The 16,120-nt window shown below is 51.3% G+C and overlaps 1 protein-coding gene across 3 annotated transcripts; it reads left to right on the top strand.

Annotated features, from left to right (window-relative positions):
• Nucleotides 1-3: 3 nt before the first annotated feature.
• On the top strand, nt 4-15,609 carry ZCCHC17 (zinc finger CCHC-type containing 17). 3 transcript variants are annotated; one of them, XM_066982388.1, is made up of 9 exons: nt 4-63; nt 142-239; nt 1,292-1,349; nt 2,393-2,493; nt 4,136-4,227; nt 4,674-4,774; nt 5,939-6,087; nt 12,583-12,677; nt 14,690-14,827. In XM_066982388.1, the coding sequence occupies exons 2-8, from the start codon at nt 198-200 to the stop codon at nt 12,634-12,636; spliced, it is 597 nt and encodes a 198-aa protein (XP_066838489.1). In that variant the 5' UTR covers nt 4-63; nt 142-197; the 3' UTR covers nt 12,637-12,677; nt 14,690-14,827. The 3 variants fall into 3 exon arrangements, with proteins under 3 accessions (XP_066838489.1, XP_066838488.1, XP_066838490.1); XM_066982387.1 differs by lacking the exon at nt 12,583-12,677 and having other exon boundaries at nt 14,690-15,609; XM_066982389.1 differs by lacking the exons at nt 12,583-12,677; nt 14,690-14,827 and adding an exon at nt 8,631-11,504.
• The last annotated feature ends 511 nt before the right edge of the window (nt 15,610-16,120 follow it).

Raw genomic sequence — 16,120 nt, 5'->3', positions numbered from 1 at the left:
GGAAGGGAGGGCCTGGCGGGTGAGGGCGGGGCGGAGGCGGCGAAATGGCGGCGGCCGGGGGCGGTAAGCGGGGGGTGCGGGTCGCTCTCGTGCCTTAATTAATGAGCGAGCTAGTTAATTGATGAGCTGGTTCTCTTTAAGGTGCCGTTGGTGTTGGGGTGAGCGTGCGGTGAGGCGAGCCGCGAGGCTACGGAGGGATGGAGGCGCTGCCCGAGCTCTACGCCATCTTCCGGGGAGAGGTGCGGGGTGCCGCGGGCTCTGAGGGGGCCCTGGGGGGGGGGTCCTGGGGCCGTCTCTGTGCTCAGTCAGCCCCGAGGTTAGGGGGAGCCTCGGCGTGAGGTTGCCCCTTGCACTCCTGCGTGTTTATCGCATTAATTCTACAGAAAAATCACCTTGTGGTGTGCTTCGGCGTCCCGTGGGGGCGTTCAGAGGGTGATTTCTGTCCTTTCCTGTGCTGTTCTTTTTTATCTCTTTAAGTAGCAGAGCGTGCGGTTGGGATTACACCGATACAGTCAGTGGTTTTGTATGTTGAGGTCTCAGCCCGGAACAAGGCATTTTGTAGAAGGAAACTCCTTTGCCTTCCATCTGTGACGCAGAAGTTCACTGCCATAATTAGAAAATTATTTTAATTCTCCAAGAAAAAATTATAGGAAATTAACTTTCAATTGCATAATGCTTTACGTTATTTTCTTATAACTGTTACAATGAACTTAAGGCTTAAAGGCAGGAAAGCAATGGGCTTTTTGTGAGTCAGTTTGCTGTTAACAGAGGCTGACTGTGTTGCTGGATTCAGGACCCCTTTCCAGTTCTCGGTATGTGTCATGCTTTGACTTTATCAGTCTGGGCTGAGACTTGGAAAATCACGGTGAGGTGTGGAGCTGGTTCCCAATTCTTTATTCGTTCCAGGAGGCCGTGTTACCTTGTTTGTAAAATTGTGATGCAAATTAAGTTGGGTTGCACAGAAAACATAGGTGCTGCTGAATTTTCTCTGAAATATTTCCTGCTCCTGTACCTCACCTAACAACAATAACGTTTAAAAAAAAAAACAAGCCTCTTATTTTAAAATGTATGTTCCTGTGTGTTTACACACACAGTTGTACACACGTAAGACACCTGCTGTGCTTGCCTGCCTGCCCTGGAGCTACCAAGCGCTGCTCTCTAACCTCTGATGCCCCAACCAAAGGAAGACTGGGAACCACTTGGGGTTTCTGTGCATGTGCTGACCTGTGCTCAGAAAGGAGGTGTCTTAGGAAGGGCTTTCCTTTAAATGCTGTGTTGATTTTCTCCACAGGTGGCGTCTGTGACAGAATATGGGGCATTTATAAAAATCCCAGGCTGCAGGAAGCAAGGTCTGTTTCTTTTATTCCTGCTTGGTTTCATGTTGATGTGTAGAAGCCAAACAGCCAGCTTCAGAATGAAGACTTGTCGTTTCCTAAAAAGCTCAGAAAAAGGGTTTTTAAATTAGGAAGAAATGGAGGTTCTGAGTGTTTAGAGTGTAGTTGGTGTGTTTGTGTGAAGAACGAAAAGACTCAGTGCTCTTTAAATGTGGCTTTTTGGTAACTTCGGTATATTTTAGAGAATCGTTTTGTGGTGTTGGACAAACACTAGAGGATTTCTACAGCTTCATAGTTTGTACCACTTATTTCTTTAATTGCCAATTTGAATGAGTTTAATGAAAACTGAAATGAAACTCAAATAAGACAGCGGTTCTGACTTATGTCTTAAAGCTCTGCTCATGCTTGTGGGAAGCTTGCAGAGTAAAACAAATTAATTTTACAAAAGGAGCAGCTTATGCTCGGTGTTCTGTTATTTGCTGGAGGCCCACAAGTAACCAAATAACTCTGCTGTCGGCCTAACGTGCCCGGTTACTTCAGTGCCAGTTCTAATAAAAGGTTTTGGACCGAAGTGTGGCTGCTGGGGGGAAGTTGCTTTGAGGTGCAGACAGGCCTTAAATTATGAGCCGAAACAGCAAGGTGCTTCCATATTTATCATTTTTTTCGTAACCCTGTGGCCCATGTGGGTTATTTGTGATTGGACGTGAAGTGTTCTGGCTGCGTGACCTCGCAAGCACAACAGGGGATCAGGGCAGCCGTGGTTTTTAATGCTTCTGACACTGCCAGCACAGCATTGTGTCGCTGGTGTGTGAAATGTCCTCTTTGTTCTCCGTTGATCACACATCTCTAGCAGTAAAAAAATTCTTGAGCGTGCACCCTCAACATATGCGTGTTGCCTTATAAATGATGTGTTATATTGCTCTACTTCTGTACACCATAAAACATAGAAGCAGAAATTAAAGAGGGTGAGCTGAAGATGAAATAAACACTACTATGTTTTTATTTCTTAATGGTACAAAACTACATTTTCTTTTTTTTTCCTCCCAAATTGCGACCAGGCCTTGTTCATAAGACTCACATGTCTTCCTGCCAGGTGGATAAGCCCTCGGAGATAGTGGATGTCGGAGACAAAGTATGGGTGAAGCTTATTGGAAAGGAGGTAACGTTAATCCTCGCTTCTTTTGTGCTGTGTAGATGAAACACATTGTGATGAAGTTTACTGCAAGAACAATAAACTACAAACGTCTGTGCACAGTGGCTGTCACTGTCACTTTGTCAGGGGTACGACACGTTGATTTTTTTACCAGTGGCTGTGTTCTGCCTGCCTTCACGTGCGGCTTTGGGCACTGGATTTCTGTGACTCACAATAACGGAGCTCGGGAAAAGGGACTTCATAAAAGCTTTTGACCTGCAAGCAACAAATCCGTCCCTTTCTGTCTCTGTGCACCCATTCTCAGCCATCGCTGTGTGATTTGGTAGCTAAATGAGCAATTTGTGAGAATCCCAAGATAAGAGTTAGTAAACAGGGTTCAGTGACTGTTTTGAGAGACAGGCCTGTTCTTAGAAGATGTGATTTTTTTTGTTGTTGTTCTTTCCAGGAGGGCATCACTGGCAATGAGTTAGGCCCAGGAGGAGGGATTTTTTTTTTTTTGAGACATTATTAAATATATGTATGTATTTTTTTCGTACAATCAACACTGCACTTTATTACATAGATGTGAGAATAGGCACGTCTCTTCTATTTAAAGCTTACTTGGAACAAAGACTAAAGGCTCTTGCTTTGGTGAGCCATGGAAGCAAAGAAAGACGACTACTTAGGAGCATGGTGGGAGCATTCAGTTCAGAGCTGCACAGGTTTTTGTGTCCTTGGAGGTCTTTTTGAAAAACGGTGATGAGGTTGATGTACAAAACTAGGACGTAATTTTGTGTGAGGTAAGGGAAAAGGGTCGAGAACACTTTAGTCTCCTTTACAGGAGAGAGCGGATGTATGAAAGACTTTACAGATCCTTTGTAGCCATCTGCAGTGTACGTTTCTTTTTGATATTGTTTTTTTAAATTTCTATCAAACAGCTGTTTTCTCTGTCTGGAACAGTTGTTGGGTTCCTGGCCTCTGTTGGAGAGGAAGAAGCATGTTGGAGAGGTGAACAACAACAGAAAAGTTCATTGTTTGCCTGCAAATAGCTGCATAGAATTCACGCATGAACAAAACAAAAACCTTCAATAGCAGCACTGGTGAAAATGCAGGAGGTTGTGAGAGAGGCTTCAAGGGAAAACGTCCAACCTTTGCACTTGCTTCTAAAGCAGTGCTGTCGTGATCAAGGGCTTATTAAGATTCAGAAGATGCTAGCTCCTAAAACGAGTACTTAGAACGTTTCCAGTCTCATATAGATATGGAAAAAGAGGTGTGTATATATATGGATATACACACATAGCTACGTTTTTCAGAATGTGAGTCAGCCAGACTGCCAGTCTGGGGGAGCTCCCTTGCAGTTGATTTACTTGAGAATTGTAGCAAAGCCTCCAAATGTGCACGCTTTTCTCAAGCACGGGTTTGGTCATACAGAAAGCAGAATCTGAAGAGATTTATAATTTGATTTTATTGTGTTTATGAAGCTGTTAATCAGAATACTCTACGGTGTTAATACATCTATAGTATAAAAAGAACAAAATCACTTTCATGTAGTATCCTTGTCTATATCTCAGCTACTAACTGACAATTTCATTCCTTCTCTGCAGGCCTCCAGATGGATTGTATTAATGAACACCGTTGTCATTTACTCTTCTTGTTCCATATCTTCCAGATGAAGGATGACAAACTGAAGCTTTCCCTCTCCATGAAGGTTGTTAACCAAGGCACAGGAAAAGACCTTGATCCGAACAATGTTGCCCTTGAGTAGGTAAATCTACTGAGTACAGCGCAGCGGGTCAGGCAGGGTGCTGCTACCAGCTTTCCCTGGCCTTCATTCCCAGCCCTCCTGCCATACTTATCCTCTGTGTCCTCCCTCCCTTGGAGGGTGAGGGGGTTCTTCCCGAGCCCCTGGGGGATGCCCTGGCTGGGAGGAGGGCTGAGGAAAGGAACTCCCTTGGTTGTGCTGCTTAGAGGCTGGCAGAGCTGCAGCAGATGACGGTGTAACATGCTGCTACTGATGTGGTTTATACTAATGTATATGTTATTTACATTACATTACTAATGTAATGGTTGGCTTCATTCTTCGATTTAGCTTAGTGGTGCTCGTAGAGCAACATTTGGAGGGGGGAAAGTCTTTAGATTGTGTCTGTATAAATCTGCAGGACTGAAGCGAGGGCGGATTGAAAGTGGAACTTTCCTTCTCTTTCCAGTCAGGATGAGAGGAAAAAACGCATGTTCAGGGACTACACTAGTCAGAAGATCACGCTTGAAGCTGTCTTGAACACTGTGTGCAAGAAATGTGGCTGCAAAGGTATGTTTTCGTAGGGTTTTGTTCTTTTGTCTTGCCACATAAGGACTGAATTTTGCTTTGAAGTGCCTCTCTTAGAGGAGAGCTACGTTTTTTATCACTTGTTATGCACAGGAAAGACTTGGCTAAACTCCTTTAAAAAGATTTGTTTCTTAAAGTTGTGTCCCTGGCCTTTCTGTAAGGAACAGTTCTGCTGAGCACAGGTCCTTCTTCCTGTGTTAAAGCCTCTCGTAGCCGAGGCTTCGTTCCAGTTCTGCATGTTAAGAAATAAACGTGTGCCTTCACCAAACCATGTAACGGTGGTAAGAAAGTCCGTGGAAAGGACTTTACATTGTGTTCCCAACTAATCAGCAAGCTTGTGAGCAGCTGTCTTAGAGCTCAAATTAAGCATTTTTACCAGGTAAGATTTTTGTATTTTGCCTAGTACAGGAATGAGAAGCTGACTTAGGTGGTGCTTTTGCAAGTCGCTGAGGTGTAAGGTAGTCTTTTATATGTGGAGCTTTTGCTGCACCCTACTTATCATAGAGTGAGTGGTTAAGCTGGAGCTGATGCTATTTTGGTGAAGGTTTATCAAGGCAGTTGTTAAACAGCAGCATGGTTCTGTGCAGTGGTAGATAACTGCCTTTAAAGTACCATTTTAAAGAAACCCTGAAACTTTGAACTAGATTCTGCATATTTCCAGTCTGCTTTTTAATGACGCCTGCTCAGAACAGGCAGGCAGATGCTGTCTATCGGCAGTTTCTGCCACCACTATTAGTAGATCAGCTTTGAAGCCTTGAGTAAAAAGGGCAGAACTAGAGTGAGCTGACTTCTTAGGTGTTTGTGGCTTTCATCTCACCTGCTGGATGTCTGTCCCAGCAGCTGACTCCCTTCCCCGTGTGCTTTAGCGTTCTGCTCAAGCCCTCACCCAGATTTCCTGGCTCAGAGAAGTGTCTTAGCTTTGCCTGGTGAATCTTTCCAGAGCGATGTGTGTTGCACTTGCTCTCCTGCCTTGTTTAATTAGGGCATGTTAAAGTTGTACAAATGCTTGGACAATAACCATACAGTGTGGATTCTTGTAAGGTGATGAGTAATAAGGTGGTTGTTGGCGCTTCGGGTGTCTGAAATGCAGCCGCACAAAAAAAGCGTGTGGGAGGAGGGCTTGCAGCTTCAAACGCTGTTTTCCAGGTCACTTTGCCAAGGAGTGTTTCATGCAGCCTGGAGGAACCAAATATAGCCTGATTCCAGAAGAGGAGGAAGAGGAGGTGACAGCAGCAGAATGTGAAAGACGCAAAAAGAGCAGCTTGACTGATGATTCTTCAAAGAAAAGGAAAAAGGTATGAGGTGCCCTGCTGCTGACCTGCAATAGTGGGCCGGATTGTTCTGTTGAGGTACATCTGTGATTTACCACAGCAATGCAGTTATGAGCGGGCAGTTCTGGGCTCAGAAAGTGGCTCAGGTCTGTGCATGTGCTGTAGCAAACCAGGAACCTCTTCTACAGGCTCTAATAGTAATTCTTACGCTTCCTCCTTTTATTCTTGTCAAACCGTCCCTAAGATGGCTTTGTGCTATTATATATGTATAATAATAATCAGCTTTCAAAAGAGTTTCTTTACAGGGAGAGGAGATTTTTTTTCCCCCTTGTGTTCGTGAGGCTCAGTAGAGCTTGTGTGGGTTTCCTGAATTTCTGTGGTTCTTGTCAATAGCCCTCTTCTGTCTCTTTGCTCTTATTGTATCAACTTTCTTTAATCAGAACCAAACACCTGCTGCCGCCTTGCTGCAGCGCGTATCCTGACCCAGGCTGTGTGACGTGAACTGGGCTTGTCTGCGTGTGCCGGGCTAAAATCAGGGCTTGTGTTTGCACAGGGAGCCTGCTCCATTCCCAGGCCATAAAGCTATAAAGTTCCAGGGATAAGAGAACTCCTACGTTTTGTGTCTCTGAGTGTGTTTGAACTCTGGCTTCAGAGCCTGTTGATTTTAATGCTTAAAAAAAAAAAGAGGGGAGACCCGAATGCCAAACAGGAGTGCCTGGTGCCCTGTCTCATTATACAGAAGTGAGCGCTCCGCTTAGAGACTTCAGCAAGAAAACCATTTTGTTGGCGTCCTTCGCAGCTTGAGTCCTGCTCTCAGTTACACTTCCAGAGCTTTTCAATTTTCTTTCCTCCCTCAGCTCTGTGCCCTGTCCGCTTTCCTGGAGAGGGGCAGCAGCCAGGAAAGGCGGTGGGATTTCCAACATTTAGAAACAGGTGAGGCTGAAGGAGGGGAAAACTTTGGCAGAGGTAGTGAGATGTGGTGCAGCCTTAGCTGGTCTTCCGTGCGTTCTGCCAGCAGGAGTGGCACTTTCCTTTTCACAAGGACTGTGCTAGTAATTCCCTGGCAAGAACAAACTTCTGAGGGCTTAGTTCTCATAGGCTTGCTGTGCTGGTGGGGGATAGTGTAAATGCTGGCGACAGGGAAAGGGGGAGTCAATGTGTTTTGATGGCAGCAGTCAGATCACGACTTCCAGTCGTGGTTTTCATTGACCATTTGGTTTCCGGCACTTCAGTACAGTCTTATTTGAGAGGGGAGTAGCTGGTGTGTCCCTGCTTTGTCCCTGTTCTTTGTGTCCCTGCTACGTAGGCTTTCATCCAAGAATGCCTCGGACTTGTCTGCGGAGTGTTGTTGCCCTGCAATGTAGAACACACGTTTTTCTTTCTGTTCCGATCTCAGAAGCAGGCAATTGAACTGAGCTCGCCCTCAGACCCCAGCCTGGCCCTGACCCTGACCTCTCTGGGCTCCAGAGGTTGGTTTCTGTCCCGCCATGGTGTGCTGGTAACGCCTCCGCAGGGCTGGCTTCTCCTGCCTCGGGTTCTCCTCCCTCTAGGAGCGGTGATGGTTTGTCTGGTCATGGCTCACTCTGCCTTGCAGTGTAACTGCTATTTAAATGGCACAGGGAAAAGCTGTACTGGGAGGTGCACAGATAGTGCTTTGTTGTATCGGTGCCTGCCCACCGGGGCAGGGATTCCCTGTGGAGTCTTGCCCTACTGACACTACAGGATATGTGGGTCACTGTCCTAAATTTGTTACTGGTTTGTTTCAGCTGTGGATTAACAGCCTTCCCTTACATGTTGCTTCTTCCTTTGATCTCCTCCCTCCTCAAGGAGGAGATCAAACGTTTTCAGATGTTTTCCAGCGCTGGAAAACAAAACTTGTGAGCTTTCTGGAGGCAGGATGTGGGATCCTGAAAGGAATAGCTCCCTTGTTGTCTCGGGTGCCTGCTGTGATCTTGTCTGGGAGCCGCTGTGTGCTTCCCTGCTTGCCCAGAGCGCCGAGAGGGTTTGCACAGGATAGGATCTACCTAGCGACAATTGCCTCGCTGACCCCTTCCCATGTGAGGTTTGTAACATAGATGTAGCAGTTATTTTTTAATGAGAAGATAGCTTCCTATCTACCAAGGATCTGTTTAGTGTCATAATAACAGCACCAATGCTTTTGGCTGTTCGTTATCAGCATTTTCTGAGCCTTTGATTTGATGTGTCCTTGCAGTTCCTGGGTGCTCTCCCCTCTCCTCAGGGGGATGCTCCGAGGTCCTCGCTCTCCCTGTTCTGTTTGCCGTCACCATCATTGGTAGCTTAAGCCCAGTCACTGTGTGGCTGCCCAGCGCTGGCGTTGGATCCCTCCTGTTTGGAGAGCTCCGCTTTGCTGCTCTCATCAGTTTGTAGGACTCCCGGGGAAATGATCTTTAAGGCCCGCTGAGAGTTTTTGTACCAGTGGAATCTCTTCCATGCTACAGTGGAGATACAAAGTTCTTCAGTTCTCTGCTTTTCTCCTGCCTGAACCCCCGAGGGACAGCTGGAACAGTTCCTGGCACAACAGCGGGCACAAATCTCTCTCCTTACAGGTGACCACGTTAGTTCTGGGCACGTGAGAGCGCTGTCCTGCCTCCCGTAGTCAGAGCAAAGGCAGGGGCTGGCAGCAGAGGCCGAGCTGCTGCTGCCACAGCGCTGTGCGGAAGTACCGAGAGCATCCGAGGAGCCTTTGACAGCTGTGCAGGCGCGTTGCTGCGTCCCTTTCGCTTTTACTCCATGGGTCACCGGGTGAAGGAGCTCCTATGGGAACACGGCAGCGTGCCCGTGCTGAGCCTGCGTAGGAGGGGAGGCGTGCTGAGAAAAAACAAATCCTTCCGATCCTTCTCTCCTGTCCTCTGAGAAAAGAGCTGCTGCTTCAGCGCTAGCAGTGGCGCCTCTCACTTGGCTCTCGCAGAAAACGCCCCGTCTGCTCAGAGGCATCGATGAACCTGGCCCCGCTGTAGCTTTGGGATGGTCGTCGGAGTTGCGTGGTAAACGCGACCTGCGACAGCTTGTCAGCAGCCTCTGCTGCTCTTTCTGCCGTGAAAAGATTGTGAAAGATTCCCATGAAATCTTGCACATGGTTTTTTTCCCCCACTTAAAGCCACACCTCAAGAAGTGTTTGTTCAGTGACCTGCGGCTCATCCAGTCTTAATCCGTCCTCACCTGTAGCTAGTACTTGCTTCGCTAGTTCCTTAGGGCACGGCAGAGTCGTGCTCACTCTTCACACGATACGCTTTGCTCTTTAACGTCCTTGTCTGTCTCTGACCTTTGCTGTATTTATCTAGTGGCCATAGCCTGGATTCTTATCAGATTAATTCAAGCTGGAATGGAATAATTCATAATTCATTTACATAATTCATCTTTTTTGTCATTAAACTGAGAGGTGGATTTTTTTTGTTGCTGTTTTTTGTTTTTGAGTAAACCTAGAAGGAATACTGGCATCTCTGTGGAGATGCAGGTGGACGTATATCTGGAAATTTATTCTTTTTTCACAAGGACAGACGTGAAGTCTCTAAATGAAACCATAACCCTGCAAAGAGCTAGTGAAAAATAACTTCTTGGAGAGTTCTGGGCACTCCCCTCTTATCTCAAAATCGAATACTTCTAGAAGGAATGAGCTGTTGTAACATTCCTAGAACGCAGCCCTGAGCACCTTTCCTTACAAAGGCCGGGAAGCAGCCCGCTGGGCTGGCGTGGGCCCTCTTGGTAGGGGCTGCTTCAAAACACCTGCAGCAATAGGCAGGCGTTGTCGGGCTGAGGCTCAGCTCTCAGCACAGCTCTTGTATCTGAGGGATTCCAAAACAGATCATGCTCTGTTTTGGTAGAATTGTAGTTGTTAACCAAGTTGAGCAGGACCTACAAAGAAGCGTAACGGTCTTCGTGCTCCTCTGTCCCTCTGTGAGCGTCGCTTTTTTAATTTATTTTCTTTCCATTTGGAGTCTGCCTGGGCAGAACTCTCTCAGGGTGTTCACCCACATGCGGTGTTTGCAGTGCTGGGGGAGTGGCTGGGTGCGCCTGAGAACCGAGCTGAGCCTGGCTTCATCCATCAGCAGCAACCCCTCCCGGAGACCTGTCCCCAGCGCTGGGCGCGGGGAGGCTTTGCTGGTGCTGAAGGCAGAATTTGGGCTTGCACTTTGGCACTGAGGTAGAACCCGGAGCAGGGCTCCCGCCTCCACGCCGGCGTTTCCCGGTGAGCTGTGTGACCGCCCGGCAGGCGCAGGAAGGCGGCTGGTGCCAGCCCCTGGGTGCTGGGATGCCAGCGCTTCGAGAAGTCGGTAGCCTAACGTCTTCTCCTGCGTTGGTGTGAGTGTTTTGGCTGAAAAGCATCCCCAAAACATCCACGTGTGCGCCGCTCCCCCTAGTCCTGAAGGGACTGATGTGACATCCTGTCTTATCTTCAGCCTTCACATGCTGAGAAAGTTTCCCAAGCTCTGGAATGACGCTCCGTTAGCCTGAGGTCTGCTCGGACTTTCTCACCACGTGCACAGACTGCAGAAGCTTGAGAAAATTCTCCTTGCTGCCTCCTTTTCCCTGGAAGACTTAACTCTTCCCAGCCCTTAGAAGATGATGGTAGGGCTCTGCTTCTCCCCTTGCCGTGTGGGTAGGGAACTTGGCAGTGAGCTTGCTTTTTGTCCCACAGAAAAGCAGGCTGTCGGACCTTGGACATCAGTTATCGTAACGCTGTTGTGGGGCTCCAGAAACTGACACCTGCCCGAATTCTGCCAGGTGCGTGCTCAGCGCAGCCTCTGCTCTCTTCCCTGGGTCCCGGAGGAACTCTGCTCAACGTCCAGCTCCACGCCATGCCTTGTCTTTGCTAGTCCGTCTCCCTGAAAGAGTCGTTCTGCTCGATATTAAATAAGGCACCGGCTCTCTTCCTCCTTTGTCCTCGACTGATGGCGTGCAGGTGGTGCTGTGCCGTGCAGCCCGTGCTGAATTGATGCCTTCAGCCGGGCCGCTTGGGTGCCACTGTAATAGGAGAGCGTGTTGGTTTTAAACGGAACGCATACAGACCTCTGCCTTCCTGTAAGCCAGTAAATTAATCTGCATGTGGAAACTGCTCTTGCCTGGAAGTGGCTGCAGCTAATGGAAGAAATGTCTCATGGGGAGGAGGGGGAGAACCCAGCCTTCTCGGTGCTCTCTGCGTTGAGGCACTTTTTTCCCCGAGCAGCCTTAAAACGGCTCGTCCTTTGTGGTGTGGCACTGGAGGGCTACCAGCAACCGAGAGGAATACCCCATAAGAGCAGCCCTAAATCCAGCGTGGGCTTGGCTCTGACCTTCTCACCTGCCTCGGCGAGCTGCCTGAGCACCTGCAAGGCGGCAGCAGCCGCAGCGGAGTCAGGATGTACAGGTCATCGCAGGGGATTTGGTCCCCGTCTTCGCCTCGCTTTTTGTGCTGAGCTCAGCAGCTGCTCCTGGCAGCCGTTTCTGAGCTTGCAGCATGGGGGTGAGGGAGCACTCGGCGCCTTTCTCAGCCTTCCTCCCGTGAAGCAAGTTGTCTTCAGGTGAATGGTTTCCAGTTTTCGGCTGAGGTGGATGTTTTCCCCTGGGTGGGGTGGGTGTGTAGCAAGCCTTGGGCAGCGCCGTAGGCACCTGAGGGAGGTGCGGTGACTCAGGACGAGCACAGGACCGGCGTCGGCGCCGGGTTCAGCCCTTCCGCGCCCAGCTCGGTGCCTGGCTATGTTGGAGCAGGTGGAAACGCTTCCCCACGTGAGTCACTCCGGCTTTGTGCAGGTGTCTGGGACTGGTCGCTGCTGTTCCATTCGCCTTACCGTGCGTTCCTGCCCTCTCCCTCGGCTTTCTGCTGGGTTGGCTGGGGCCGCACGGAGCGGCTGGCCGAGGGGGAGGCCTCCCGGAGGACTCGTTCCGCCTGTCGTCCTGGGCCTTGCACAACCGGGCCTTTGGGCTCGCTGCCGCTTTTGGTTTCCTCATGAAATGGCCCCATCGGCCCCGCCAAGGCGGGGTGGTTTACAGCAAGCCTCTTCCAGTAACACTCTGCGAGCCCCAGGATGACCTTGAAGTCACTGGGAACACTTGGCAAAGAAAAGCAGCAGAGCTGGTGGCTTGGGGGCTCCAGGCCTCTCCCGTTACACTCCTTTCCACAGCGGAATGTGAAACGTGTTTTATATGACAAAGGCCGAGGGTGTTGTGTTTGGGACTGCCTGACAGCTCTCCGTCTCCCCAGCAGCGCTGTGCTCCCAAAACGGCATCGTTTGGCCTCTGTAAATTAGAGGTGGTGAGGGGGGAATGGGGCTTATTGTCCGGCTTACCAAGGCTCCTTCTCCTGGTCCAGAACCGCACCAAAGCGAGTGCCCTGGGCTTTTCCCACCTGCCGGCAGAGCCTCAGCAGACTCGCCGCTGCTGCTGACAGCTCAGCCTTCCGGAGGCAGTGCCCAGCTCTGGCCGTGGCTCCTCGCTCACGCTCCGTGGTGAGGCTGTTCCCACGAGCTCGCTCTGACTCCAGCTGTGTTTATACAAACCCACGCCGCCTTTCGGTGCTTCCAGGGGAGGCCGTTCCTCGGGGGCCCATGCGTGGGGAGCGCAGCGCTCGTGAGCTGAGGCGGGGTGACGGAAGCCTAAATAACCTTCACGGAGTAAAGGTAAAGTGTGCGTACGGGGAAAGGAGCAGGACTACAGCTGGGAAACATCCCTTATCTGGTACAGCTACGTGTGTCACTCGGGCCTGGCTGCACGGCTGGCTACGCCCATCGCAGGCCGCCCATCGCAGGCGCTGGCCCCTCTCTGCTCCATGAGACCCTCGTTTGCTTCTTTCTTCGTGTCCTTTTTACGTCCTTGAGCTGTAATAATAATTTGTTGTACCCATCTGCCGGGGAGGGCTTCTGTTCAATGCTGACGTGACTGTGGAAGAAATGAGCGGATCCTTACTGGAGGCCGGTATTGCTGGAACCTTTACGGCTCTTGGCAGACTCGGTTCGCTTTCCAAAATACTGCATCGTGGCCACGCTCAGCTGCGTGCTGCTGTAGTTTATTTCCCTGAATCAAGGGATGTTAGAGAAAACACCTCTCTTTTTCAAGATGATCACATTTTTCAAACCATCTTCCTGAAATATACCTGAAAAAGACTTCCCTCTTGCTCCAGGAGCTGGTTTACGTGCCAGTGTTGTGGCTGTGCAGGGGAATGGAAAGGCGAGTTGAACTGTCATCAGCTCTGGACGTTTGCTGGTCGATGCCCAAAAGCAGGCCGTGCCAGCTGCCGCCTTCTGAGCAATTTGTTTCCCCGCTGAATGCAGCCTCCTGGAAATGGGTGCACCTCCCTCTGCCGGGATGAGAGAGCCGATGTCTCCTGCTCAGGCCTGGTGTCGTGCAGCAGGCGGCGTTCACGGCGGTGCCCCCATGCTTCTCCTCCCCGCTGGTGCCGGGACCGTTCGGTTTCTGCTGGTGCCGGCTGCAGGGCGGTGGAGCAGCGGGCAGGGCAGGGCTGGTGCCCGGGCTGCGTGCGTGCTCTCTGTGCAGCTGGAGCAGGTCCTCCCCCCCTCGGTACTGCTGTCTAATCACGTAGATATAAATAGCCATCCTGTGGTGTTAATGTCTGTCTGCCTTGGGGTTCTCTGCCTGGTGAGCTTTCAGGAGGTGGCAGGCTGCAGTACTGATTTCAGAGTGATCTCTGCTTGGTGGCATTGCGAGATGCCTCAAAATCGAGAGCTCAGATCCCTTTCAGAGCTCTGCACAAGGTTTCTTCCAGCGCCACGTGTTCTCTTCCTGCGCGCACTGGTAGGTCTCTCCAGCTCCGTGCAGCTTTTGCTTCCGGGCTTCACAGAAACGCAGCCTGGGGGCTCGCTGATGCCCCGACCCCTGCCCCAACGTGGATGGGTGCAACTTGTTTTGAGATTGTGCAAAGGGGGTGCTTGCTAAAGAGCACTTTCCTCATCCCGGCCCTCCTCTAGGGAGGGCCGAGGGAAACTGGGTGTTTGGAAAAAGCGGTTTCGTGCCCTGGGGGCGGGAGGGCTGGCGTGGGATGCAGCCGTCCGTGGCTGCTCTCAGGCTGAAGGGCCCTGCGGAGCAGTCCCTGCCCTCTCTCAGAGGATCCCAGGTGTAACGGCGGTGGTTTAAGGTTTCTGGACTGTTCCTCTGGTGTTTCAGCAGGTGTTTCTTGGGTTTTCAGCTGTGCTTGGGCTTTGCAGCGAGGAGAAGGGTGTGCTGTTAGTGCATTAGCGCCCATTTCCTGGCAGGCCGTGGGGGAGCAGGGACAGCGCTCGCTTCCAGCTGGCCGCGTTAGAAACCATGTCATTGGCAAAGGGCCTCATCCTGCCAGCCTCTATAAAAAGGAGCAGCCTTAAATAACGGAGCGCGCCCTGACTCCGGAGGGATGGCAAGGGCGTCCTCCTTGCGGTTTGACCAGCAGTGCTCAGGTTGGGGTTGGCGTTTTGGGAACCCCACCTCTGCCGTGCGGCGCCCGCTGCAGCTGTGGGCTCCCACGGGTGCTTACGTCCAGGTCAGCCAGGGCAGAGGCTGCGTGCGTCGTCCTGCGTCAGAGCAGGCTCGGCTCTGCCACAGCTTTTCGGGCTCTCATGACGGCACGTGGCTCGGCGCCCTGGTGAGCGCAGGTGATGGTTTTCCCACGTGCAAGGCTTTGTTCTGCTTCGTTCCGCAGGAGAAGAAGAAGAAAAAGAAGCACAAGAGTAAGCAGTCCTCCGAGTCTGACTCGGACAGCTCTGACTCGGACAGCGACGGGGCTCAGCCAGCCAGCAAGAGGGCCAAGCACTCGGGGAAGACCAGCAAGGCTCAGAAGAAGAAGAAAAAGAAGCATAAGAAGAAGACCAAGGAGTGACCGGGCGGACAGGGCACCGGTATTGTGAATCCCTGGGATATACTGTTGGGAGCAAGCAGGACTGAATGGGTGTGCTTCTCACGCCAAGTCGAGGAGATTCCTTCTTCCAAAAGTAACACTGAGCCCGTGCTGCTGAAGTTGTTGATGTTGCTGTAAGCTTTCCTATCACCTTAGACGCGGGCTGCCATTTTCTCCCACCGAGGCCAGTGGCCGTACCTGCCCAAACAGGCTGATTGCACCCGTTCAGCAGCAGCTCTCCTGCCCTGTAGCCTCCTGCCTGGCGGGGTGAGCTGCTGCCGGGCTCCCTGCACAGCCTCAGGCGGCCGCCCCGAGCCCGTGTGACATCAGCCCCGAGCCCGTTGCCTGCACAAGGTGGAGCCGCGCTGCCTGGCCGCGCTCCCAGCCCTGCAGCACGCACACGTGCTGCTGGCTCAGAGCAGCCGCGGGGACCCATCGCAGCCCCGACCGACGCCGTCGCTGCGGAGCAGCTCCGAAAGGGCCCCGCTGTCTCTGCACTTGCCCCTTTCCCAGCTCAAGGCGTCGGTAACCCTGCCTGCAGGGGGTTGATTCGTGATTTGGCTTTGCTACACAAACCCTCCCCCTGCCGCGTTCATTTTGTCTGTAAATATTGAGAGCGGGAGAGTAAGAAGCAAATTGGTGAGTGGAGATATTTTAAGTAAACATTAACTGTGGTGTATTTGCTGCCTTTGTGAAGGATGGAAAATAAATCTCTCAAATCTCCAGTTGTACTTTGTACTGTTTTTTTTTTTTTTCCTTTTGTACGCCCCACACTTCATCTTGAGCAGTGGATGAAAGGGCAGCCTCCAAGCTGAGTGCCGCCTGCATCAGAGGGGACGTGACTTGCGTTAAGAGGAGGTTGAGAGCCTGCGGAGCTTCCCTGGGGGTGGCTGTGAGGACGTGATTCCCCCCCCCAAGAAGCCCGGTGGAGCAGGTGGTGGGGCTCACGGTGCCTTTTGGTAATGACCTGGAGGAGTGACTGCGGTATCGGTCTCGTAACTGGAGCTGGGGGCCAGGGGAAGGTGGCCCGGAGGGCTGGGGCAGCCCCGCCGTGCTCTGCAGCCACTTGCTCCACCTTGGTGACCTCAGAGGGAGCCTGGAGGGCGCAAGTCATCCCTTCCTGGGGGCGGGTGTTTGAAATTTAGAAGGGGGTGGCTGAATCACTGGCCTCGGGCTCTGAGGGAAGTGAGAGCGGGCGCTGGGAGCGTGCCATCGCGCCACGCAGCAGCTAACGCA

The sequence above is a fragment of the Anser cygnoides genome, chromosome 24 (assembly GCF_040182565.1).
Source record: "Anser cygnoides isolate HZ-2024a breed goose chromosome 24, Taihu_goose_T2T_genome, whole genome shotgun sequence".
NCBI classification, from domain to species: domain Eukaryota; kingdom Metazoa; phylum Chordata; class Aves; order Anseriformes; family Anatidae; genus Anser; species Anser cygnoides.
The sequence above is the reverse complement of the archived record's forward strand: the minus strand, read 5'-3'. Positions and strand labels throughout refer to the sequence as shown.

Coding starts and splice junctions, on each gene's coding strand:
- ZCCHC17 (XM_066982387.1), top strand. CDS start 198: ATGGAGGCGCTGCCCGAGCTCTACGCCATCTTCCGGGGAGAG. Junction 4,775..5,938: donor CAAGAAATGTGGCTGCAAAG/GTATGTTTTCGT, acceptor GCTGTTTTCCAG/GTCACTTTGCCAAGGAGTGT. Junction 6,088..14,689: donor CTTCAAAGAAAAGGAAAAAG/GTATGAGGTGCC, acceptor TTCGTTCCGCAG/GAGAAGAAGAAGAAAAAGAA.